At 44.3% G+C, this 11,033-nt stretch overlaps 1 protein-coding gene across 1 annotated transcript in view; it reads right to left on the bottom strand.

The window, feature by feature from the left end:
- The window catches only part of LOC122055262 (vacuolar sorting protein 18-like), an 11,857-nt gene extending 7,848 nt beyond the window's left edge, over positions 1–4,009 (bottom strand). Inside the window, exon 1 of the mRNA XM_042616629.1 lies at positions 3,907–4,009. Within this exon, the coding sequence (XP_042472563.1) occupies positions 3,907–4,009 (103 nt within the window). The remainder of the gene's footprint in view (positions 1–3,906) is intronic.
- Between the last annotated feature and the right edge of the window lie 7,024 nt (positions 4,010–11,033).

Genomic DNA, 11,033 nt, shown 5'->3' with positions numbered 1-11,033 from the left:
ATTTTAATATCTTAAAGTGATATTAATCAAATTTAAATAATATTAACTAAATTGATAAAATATTTTTTTATATAAAAGAGTTATATATATATATATATATATATATATATATATATATATATAACATTTTTGATAAAACTGAACTAAAAAAAATTAGTTATTATACTTTGTAGAGCTACTTCATCTTCCTATGACTTTGCAAAAGTAAAATAGGTTCTTTTGACAATTCAAAAAGTTAGCAGTTTTTTTTTTTTTCATTTTTTTGTCTATATTTTTTTGAAGGGATGGAAGGGTAATTTTGCCTTTTCACAGTGTGCTTCCCTAATTTGAAATTGGTTTTTAAGTTCTGAGTTAGGTTATGACTGTTATACTTGCTACTTGCTCAAATTTTCATTATCTTCCTTTGTTGTTCTCCAAAGTTCGTAATAAAATACGAGTGGAACTCCATCGACATTAGATCCTCGTCCATACAAAACCCTAGTCAATTATTATTGGTCCCTTGACGATCAATTAGAGGAGGATGAATAGCCTTATAATTAAGATTGATCCCGTCCGAAAGCTGAGTCAGATGGAAGCGGACCGCGTTGTCATTGGTGTTGACGAAAAGTCGCTGCGAAGCCTGGTCGATCTGGCACCCGCCGAAAAAGCTTACACGAGCGGATGACGGGGGATGATGACGAAGCAAGGGTCCTACGCACACTCAGACGAGCCCATGGGTCGTTAAAGACCAGAAACCAGGGAAAAAGTCCTCGGTTCAGGCCCTCCGACGCTCAAGTCAGGTACTTTTTCCCCAAAAGAATAGTGAAAGGATGAAAAAGTAAAAGACGAGTACGAAAAGATGAGTAAGCGTACCTACGTAAGAACGAAGCTTTCCTTTTTATACTGCAATGGGGGCTTCTGGAACCTGACGAGTGTCGGATGTCAGACTTTGTCTGACGGTAAATGACATGTGGCGTCATCTTGTAGGTCTGGGAAGGAATCAACAAGTAGTGAGCGTCGGACCATTAGCATATTCTCTGACAGACAGTGATTATTCCCTGACAGGTTGTTACGATTCCCTGACTTGCTTGTCGTGTAGTGTATGCTTGGCCCGATCTGTTAATCCTGGACTGGGTCCCTACGCTTGCCCAATCTGTTAATCCTGGGCTGGGTCCCTACGCTTGTCGTCCTCTCTCCGTGGGGTGTAGACCTATATTTCCTAACCTGCGTTTGTCGCATCCCAAACCTTGTATCGTGACCTGTATGTCTTGCCTTAGTTTGGTTCCACTTATCCTGCGTCCCGACCTGTACGCCTTCGTTCGATTCCGTCTGTCCTGACCTGTACGCCTTAGTCCGATTTCGTTTGTCCCGACCTGTACGCCTTAGCCCGATTCCGTCTGTCCCGACCCGTACGCCTTAGTTTGCATATCCCGACCTGCACGCTTTGATCCAGGTATCCTGTGCCACAAAGCTATAAATCCTGACCTGTATCCTTGGTTGACACATCCCGACCTGTACGCTTCGGTCCCTGTGTTCCATGCCGCAAGGCTATAGGTCATGACCTGTATCCTTGGTTTGTACATCCCGACCTGTACGCCTTTGTTCGATTCCATCTGTCCTGACCTGTACGCCTTAGTTCGATTCCGTCTGTCCCGATTTGTACGCCTCTGTCCGATTCCATCTGTCCTGACCTGTAAGCCTTAGTCCGATTTTGTTTGTCCCGACCTGTATGCCTTAGTTTGCATATCCCGACCTGCATGCTTTGATCCCTGTGTTCCGTGCCGCAAGGCTATAAATCCTGACATGTATCCTTGGTTGACACATCCCGACCTATACGCTTTGGTCCCTATGTTCCATTTCGCAAGGCTATAAATCCTGATCTGTATCCTTGGTTGGCACATCCCGACCTGTACGCTTTGGTCCCTGTGTTCCGTGCCGTAAGGCTATAAATCCTGACATGTATCCTTGGTAGGCACATCCCAACCTGTGCGTGTTGGTCCCTATGTTCCGCGCTGCAAGGTTATTCCGAGTTCCTACTCGCCATTGTAGGCTTAACCTCGGAACGACACTTGTACCCGACTCAGACTATCTTGAGACCGGGCCCTTTGAACTCCACGTAGGCCGAACTTTTGACCTCCATGTAAGCCAGACTTTTGACTACCACGTAGGCCTGACTTCTGACCGCCACGTGAGCTTGACTTCTGACCACCACGTAAGCTTGACTTTTGACCATCCCATGGGCTTGACTTCCGACCACGTCATCTCCCTGACCCCACGATCATGCACCGTATCAAAGACGAATCTACATTTCTTGTTCTTTCAACTTTAATTAGACAAACACTTTAATAAATAAAAGAAATACTTATAAAAGAGTAGGAGATTACCGATATTTACTTGGTTACAATCAGGGAGATTATTAATTCAAGACAAATGGAACGCATTTGCTTGACTCCTTCAACATAAGCCAGAGGCAGAATGATCCTGTCTGAAAATCGATGAGATGGAAAGTTGGGCATGTGGTGGTCCCGCTGATCGCCCGTAGGCTCCGCTCGGTCCTGCAAAATAGATAACATGAATGATGAGCCAGGGAAGGGGCCCCCGGCGTTGGTCTTCCGACGCTCAAGTCAGTCACCGACAATGATGTAGAAGACGAAGTAACAAGAATAAACACTGTAGCACAAATAGTGTATATCGCATACCTCCGCCGATGCTTGGACCCCCCTTTATATAGAGTTCTTGTAGCGTACGTGCACGCTTCTCCAAGCAAGCACGCTTCTCGAAGTTTTCCTTGAAAAGACTTATCAGTAAAGTGTCTCTGATATAATACCTTAACAAGCCGAGCATATCTCTGATATAATAGTGGAAGCTTCCGTCGTATGATCTTCTTGTCGACCATGACGGGTGTCAGCGGCACTAACTCCCAAAAGGATGTCGAGAGATAACACAATGGGTATGTTGCTAGGCCAAGCGGGTTAGCCGCTCAGTTAGAACGTTGCTGCATCTGTACCACGTCCGCTCGACCGAAACTCCACTGCGCTCGTGTCGAGTCCTGTTGTCGGGCTGAGCGGGGTAGCTGCTCGAGGAAGATTCTATATATCGTCTCCTCCTCCTTTTGGCGTCCAACAACACCCCATTGAGTATCGGTTGTTTGACACACCTCCCTGAGTCAAAGGTGGGGTCGGACCGGAACCTTCTCCTCCCGGTCAGGGCCCTGATCGCCTGACCGACCAATACGATTATCATCAGTTTGGTCATATGATATCTGAACGTTGACCGTCCTAACTTTGACCTCCATCGTGGCAACTAACCCCTACAGGGTGGGTCCCTCTTTATCACCGCATCACATGCCTCCCTCTCAAGTCTAGTCGAACAAGGTTGCAAGTCCGACTGACTGGACAAGTTGTCAATGACGCTTTTTACCCGATCGACTTATGACACTCCTTAGCTTCTGATCGGACCAACGTAGCCCGACGGTCGGCTATGTGACCGCTCCTTTGAAACTGAGCGAATGTGTTAGCAACTTTCATTGTCGATCGACCTTGTTGAAGACTGTTGTTCGGTGATACGTCTGCTTCCTTACACCAATCAGTACAAGCAAGATCCATCCTCGAGACCTTCTCTTGTACTGCCTTGGGTGGGCGCGATCTGGGTTTACATCATCTATATTTCTGGAAGATCGTACAAATCCCTGCTCATTATAGCAAAGTATGCCTCCATGCCTCTTAATTGCCTTCATTAAATGTCATCTCGTGGCCAAGAACCACGTGTCCCTCCTGCTGCCACCGCACGCTTGACGTGACAGGCGGATATCCTCTAATGATGTGACTTTTGGCACTTTGAATTCAACAGCCAGATTTCTACCTAGGTCTCCGCGACCCTAGATCAGATGACCTCAATCAACCGACCCTAGGGTTTATAAACCCATACTCGCCGCCTTCTCCTTTTGCACATTTCCATCCTCGAGCTCTTTGGCGATACTCTGCCTTTGTTTCTTGACGATATCCATCCTATCTTGCTCCTCCGACGACATTCCAGTAAGCTTTCCTCCCTCCAATCACATTTTTTTGCTTCTTTCTTTATTTTTTACGATGACGAGTTCTTCACAACCTCTCGTCGTCGTCCCTGGGCCTTGGTACACCTCTACTAAGTCCAAGTTTGACACCGGCGATGCTGAGAACCTAACAGCCGCTTATGAGTTTCCTTCCGATTACCAAGCTCTTCTTCCTTCTCCTTTCGATCGACCAAATGGTCTACCGCCCTGCTATATTTGTTTCTTTAGGGATCAGTCTACCGTCAGTCTGTGGTTTCCAATCCACTCCTTTCCTGCCGTATGTAAATATTTTCGCATCTCTTCATCAACTAGTGCTGAATTTCTTTCGGTTGCTGTGCGGGGTGGTGGTTATGTTCTACCTGCACGACATTTCTCTCACTCCCCAACTTTTTCATTATTTTTATTATCCTAAATTTTCTGAGCCGGGGACTTTTCTTTTCCAAGTCGCGTGGGCTTAGTTTTCTTCGATAAAATGCCGATCTCTAACACGCATTGGAGGGATTACTTTTTTTTTATGTGCCTTCCCGAGCGGTCAGACTTCTCGATCAACTGGTAGCTCGAAGTGGCGAGTCAGCCTCCATTAAAAAAGTACAAGACCCGATCGGACTACCTCAATGCAACTTTAATGCTGGGCTGTCAGAAATACGACATCCACAAATTGCTGCTAGAGGGTGTTCTCTACGTTTTCTGCTTGAGTCCGATCCGCACAAGGCTTCCGTCTAGCCTAGGTATGCAGTTTCTTCACTTCTTCCTTTGATTCTGATTGATTTCTCTTCTTCTTTTGCAATTGACATTATGTTGCGTGCGCATCTGGCTGGAAAGGCCAAGCTTGCGGGCACTGAGATCAATGTAGCGACCGTGGCTGAGCTGGAGAGTCGCGGTCTGCAGCTGATCAGATCACAAGAAGACCCGCATGGCGAGAGCGAGGGGGCTCTAGCCTTAGTGAGTGAAGGGATAGCCAGCCGGACTCCCAGCGGTGGAGTAGTTGGTTCATCGAACCCTCCCTCCGAGCGGTTGTCGGTGATTTCAGTTGAGTGGGTGTCAGATTCAGCCTCATCTGGGAAACCACTGATAAGGCGCAAGAGGCACTGGGCGGAGACTTCATCGCGATTCGCTTCCTCGGTGGTGTGGACCCCCACCACAACTAGCATGCGCCCTTCCACCGAGCGGGTTGAAACCTCGACCCTAGCTCCAGCTCTGGCGACTGTTCCCTCTACGTCGTCTAATCGGACACCTTCCCTATCTGGTCTGCCATAGGGAACCATTTGCGCGCCACTAGTTGCCTTCATGCCGCCGCCATCGAAGATTAAAAGTCTGGCATCCGTCCGACGTCATCTTCTCAACTGTCCAGTAGAGTGACCTAGACCCAATCAGCCCCGAGTGGCCAGCGCCATATAACGGTGGTTCTCCATCTTCCACCGAGGAATGGCGGAGTTGGATGACGCTAAAGCCCAAGCACCAGATAATCATTCGGGGCCGCTGCGCAGATATGGGTTGATGCAGTCCATGCGTCATGCCTCCGGCATTCGTGGACTGTTGGTGCAGCGGGCCGGCAAGAGGGGAGGGGTGAATTGCCTGAAACTAAAAAATACCCTCCTCGTTCTTTCAACTCTTAAGTTACAACAATAATAAATAAAAATAAAAGAACAGAATTAAAGAAGAGACTCAGGAATTGATTTGGTTACAACCTAGGTGGTTGTTAATCCAAGGTGGTTGAAAAGCTCAGTCAGAATCTCCTTCTTTGAAGGCGGAGAAGCCTTTTACACAATAAAAGCTTAAGTAGTTGTTAGGAAGTTAGTCCAAGAGTTAATGATTAATTCTCTAGCTCCAGGGCTCTTTTTATAAGGCCTGGAAACTCTATTTTCGACTTGAGGGCGCCTTCAGCGTGACATTTGGATAAAGTTTTATCCAATTGCGAAATGGTCACTTTGACTGGTTTGAGGGCACCCTCAATGCTATGGAGGGCGCCCTCAATGCTGCAGCGTATAAATAACTCCAGCTTTCCTTTGGATCTTCCGTTGCTCCGTTCACTTGGGTGATTGCGGCCAACCGAAATAGGGCTCACTTGAACCTAATTTCCGGCCTTCTCCTCGAGCAGGCTTCTGCTCCGGTTTCTCGTCCCTCGAACGTTGAGTACGTTTTTCTCGTCCACCGGTGTACTCTTCCGCAGCTCTTTCATCCCTCCGACGCACCAAGCCCGTCGGCTCCCTTCCCGTATCGTCCTTCTCGCCAGCTGCGTCTTCCGCTCGACTTCCTATGCTCCTAAGCTCCTATACACTTAGACACAGAGATCAAAACCAAACAGGGCCTAACCTAACTTGGTTGATCACATCAAAACAACCACGGGGGTCCAATAATCTTCCCCATTTTTGATGTGCATCAACCCAAGTTCAAGTTAGGGTAATAACAGACAAGTAGTAAAAATATTTTAAGTATAAAGTTTGTAATAAAAGAATAATTGCAACAAAATTGATTTTAGAAAAAAAAAAATTAATTTTAACTCCCCCTAAACTTGTACCTATTTCTCTCCATTTGATCATATCAAAAAAAGACAGGGTACAAATATAATAAGTTTCAAAAAAAATTCTGAGTTATGAAATTTTAAATAATTGACAAGGATTTAAAAGCATTATCTTAATCAATTTATCAATTAAATATTTAATTCGATAATCGGCTTCCAGGCTGTGGTGAGGCACTAGACCTTCTTGGTTATTGGATCATCAACCACTTCTAGACAAAACCTTTTAAGGAATTTAAATATTTAATTTTTCTGAAAGCTTTAAATTAAAAAAAAATAAACTAAGTATGATGTCGGAACCCAATATAGGTTCTTTTCCATTGGGTTGGTTAAATATATGGGGGGTATATATCCTCTAGGTATTCTTCTAAGTTGTCCTTGATATTTTCTAATGTACCAGTTTAACTTTCCATAAATTCAAAGTTTTGATTTTTGAGAGTTATTTGGTTTTAAGCATGCATTTGTTTTCAAACTTTCAATTTGCATTTTTGATTTATCATTTTCTGAATTCAAATTATCTAGCTGTCTTTTTAAAACAGCAATCTCTTTTTCTAAATTCACTAAATCTTTTGTAAGAACCTTGATAAACTTAAAAGACTGCTTAGGAGATAGAGCACGTACCTCAATTTCTAATGCTCCTCCTTCATTACAGGTTTCTTATTCTGATCCTCCCCCTACATCGATGCTCATCTCCGAGCTTGTGTCATCTTCTACTTGGTGATTTGCTATTAGGGCAAGTCCGGTGTAGGCTTCGACTTTAGATTCGGAGGACGATGAATCATCCCACGTGACTTAGAGGTTATGTTTGGGCCGAGTTGGTTTCTTGTTCTTTTCCTTATCTTTGTTCTTCAGTTTTGGACAGTCATCTTTAATATGTCCTTCTTCGTTGTAGTTGTAGCAACATACTGTCTTTTTATTTCGATACTGCTTTCTCGACTGTGATTTAAATTTATTAGTTTTAATAAATTTATTGAACTTTCTTACCAGTAGAGCCGCTTCATTTTTGTCGATCGATGCTTCGGAGTCAGGATCGTCCATCTTGGCTTTTAGGGCAATATTGAGATTTGATTTTTCTATTTCTTTAGGTTCTGCAATTCAAAATTCATGAAGTTCAAAATAGGGATGGCAATTTCATCCGAACCCGATGGAGAATCCGATATCCGACCCGAATGGAGGAGGGTATGGAGGGACTGTCAATACCCGATACCCGACCCGAATACCCGATTAAATAATATATATACATATATTAAAGAAAATTTTCTTTTTTCCAAAATCAACTTACTATTTTTGTTGATATTAGGAGGAGACTATATAAATGTTTAATATATTTTTTTAATTATATATATATATATATTTAATAAGTTGTTAATTTTAATATATTTTTTTTTGAATGATAATAGTTGGATAGAAAGAAGAAAAATTATAATTATAGAAAATATCCGATCATTTAATGGGTATGGATATACCCATCGGAGATCCTATACCCGATGGGTATGGGGACGGAGTATATAGAATCCGACCTGAACCCGACCCATTGCCATCCCTAGTTCAAAAGTAGAAAATAAATTTTCTAGCGTACTTACCTCAAAATCCTTAGAGATGTAGTATGCATATACTAATGAAGCCCATTCTGAAGTTCTCGGGAAGGCATTGAGCGCATACCGAATTGAATCTTAGTTTGTTATCGATTCTCCAAGATTATTTAGTTGAGTAATCAGTTCATTGATTCGTGCTTGGAGTTGCGCTACCTTTTCTCCATTGTTCATCCTCAGGTTCGTTAGCTGGGTTCGGAGAATGTCTCGCCTTGCTAACTTTGCTTCTGAGGTGCCTTCGTAGAGTTCTAGGAACTTCTCCCAGAGATCTTTGATGGAGTCGTAGCTGCTAATTCAATTGACCTCCTAGGGTGGAAGAACATTGAGCAGATGGAACTCTGCTTTACCGTTCTCCACGAAGTCAGCTTGCTCCTTCTTCATCCATTGGTATTCTTCTTTGTCTTTTGGAACTACAAAGCCGTATTTTATTATTAACAAAATTTCAAAATCTGTTTTGAAAAATACCTCCATCCGGCGTTTTCATTGTCCGAAGTCTCCGTCGAATTTTGGAGGATGAATGCTTGCACTGACCATCGTCTTAATCTTAATGCTTCAATCGACGGTTAGTCCTTCTGAGGTGGTTGGGCTCTGATACCACTTGTTGATGCAGCAGGCCGGCAAGAGGGGAGGGGTGAATTGCCTGAAACAAAAAAAATATCCTCCTCATTCTTTCAACTCTTAAGGTGCAATAATAATAATAATAATAATAATAATAAAAAGAACAGAATTAAAGAAGAGATTCAGGGATTGACTTGGTAACAGCCTAGGTGGTTGTTAATCCAAGGCGGGTGAAAAGCTCAGTCAGAATCTCTTTCTCTGAAGGCGAAGAAGTCTTTTATACAATAAAAGTTTAAGTAGTTGCTAAGAAGTTAGTACAAGAGTTGATGATTAATTCCCTAGCTCCAGGACCCTTTTTATAGGGCCTGGAAACTCTATCTTCGCCTTGAGGGTGTCTCCCATAAGCATGGAGGGTGCCTCCAGCATGACATTTGGATAAAGTTTTATCCAAATGCGAAATAGTCACTTTGACTGGTTTGAGGGCGCCCTCAACGCTATGGAGGGCGCCCTCAATGTGGAGGGCGCCCTCAATGCTGTAATGTATAGATAACTCTAGTTTTCCTTTGGATCTTCCACTGCTCCGTTCACTTGGGTGATTGCGGCCAACCGAAATAGGGCTCACCCGAACCTAATTTTCGGCCTTCTACTCGAGCAGACTTCTGCTTCGACTTCTCGCCCCTCGAACATCATGTACGTTCTTCTCGTCCACCAGTGTACTCTTCCACAGCTCTTTCGTCCCTCGGACGCATCGAGCCTGTCAGCTCCCTTCCCATGTCGGCCTTCTCGCCAGTTGTGTCTTCCGCTCGACTTCCTGTGCTCCTAAGCTCCTACACATTTAGACACATGGATCAAAACCAAACATGACCTAAATTAACTTGGTTGATCACATCAAAACAACCACGAGGTCCAACACAGATAGCCACACCGAAATGTCCACTGGGATAAGTGTTGTATTTTCTTAATTTATCTCCGATCGACGCTTATATTTTCCTAGTTACTCGCAGTGTTGGGTAGAGAGTTTGGCCATGTGCCAAATACTTTTTTGAGCAGGAGGTTAAGCAATTGAAGGCGCCGAGTGGGCAATCATCTGCTTCTCAGGAGCAACTTGAGCAGATAAATATTGAGATGACTCAGCTAAGAGCCAATCTAGCTAAGAGAGACGAGTTGCTAGAGGCGGAGAAAAGGAAAAAATGTCGAGCAGGTCATCCAAATAGCTAGGCTTAATAAACAGGCTAACACCTTTGAATCCAAAATCCATTTGGCCAACACCAGGAAACTCCGGGCTATTGAGGATCTGGAGATCAAGAATAAAGAGTTTCAGGTGTTGGCTCAAAACTTGTAGGATGCTAAGGCCGCGTTGAAGGCCGAGAGGGATGGACAGTTGGTTGAGTAGACTTCAATGAAGACCCAACTCGATGCCAAGGATGAAGAGTTGGCCCGGTTGAAGGAAGAACTTGAGGCCTCTCGAGTGACCCTAGAGACGTATTAGGGAGCCGAGTCGAGTAGGTTCACACTCATGAAGCAAGCCTACATCCGCTCGGATGCTTTTAATGACAAGGTCACCGACCAAACACTTCGTCTGTTTGACCTGACGATCGAAGGGGCGTTCGGCCAACTCAGGGAAGGTGACTACCTCCCTGCTGCTCTATCGAGTAAGGCCATCAGTCGGGACAAGTTAACTGAATTGCTGCCCAATGATGTCTTGGATTATCTGGAGTGATCTTTGCTCGAGTGATTTTGTATTCACCCTTCTGTTTGTAATCCTCATACAAGATTTTTGTAATCCTCATTCCAAGTATTAATGAATGATCGCCCGTCCAGCGATCTTTTTTTATTTGTTCATCCCTTTACCGTCATTCGACATCTTTCGATTTGACTCACATTTTGGTTGTTCACGTGTTGCCGCATAAAACCATGAGCGAAATTGCGAGTTGCTTATTGTGGCTTTGTGATCTTACGATCGGTGACGAGAAATCATAGTAGAATAATCCCGAACGGTTACCGTATTTTGAAGACTTGGAGCTTTTGAGTAGCGTGTATTCACGGTTGGTCGTTCATCGTTCTTGAGTTATAAGATCGACGCTTGACCGTTTATCGACATAAGGGTTTAAGGTCGCCGCTCGACCGCTGATGACGACAGGGGTTTAAGGTCACCGCTCGATCGTTGATGACGACAGGAGTTTAAGGTCGCCGTTCGGCCGTTGGTGAAGATGAGGGTTGAAGGTCGCCGCTCAACCGTTGGTGAAGACGGGGGTTTAAGGTTGCCGCTCAATCGTTGGTGAAGACAAAGGTTTAAGGTCGCCGCTCGACCATTGGTGAAGACGAGGGTTTAAGG

This window comes from Zingiber officinale, chromosome 3B (genome assembly GCF_018446385.1).
Source record: "Zingiber officinale cultivar Zhangliang chromosome 3B, Zo_v1.1, whole genome shotgun sequence".
Taxonomy (NCBI): domain Eukaryota; kingdom Viridiplantae; phylum Streptophyta; class Magnoliopsida; order Zingiberales; family Zingiberaceae; genus Zingiber; species Zingiber officinale.
This window is presented reverse-complemented; position numbering and strand designations above follow the sequence as displayed.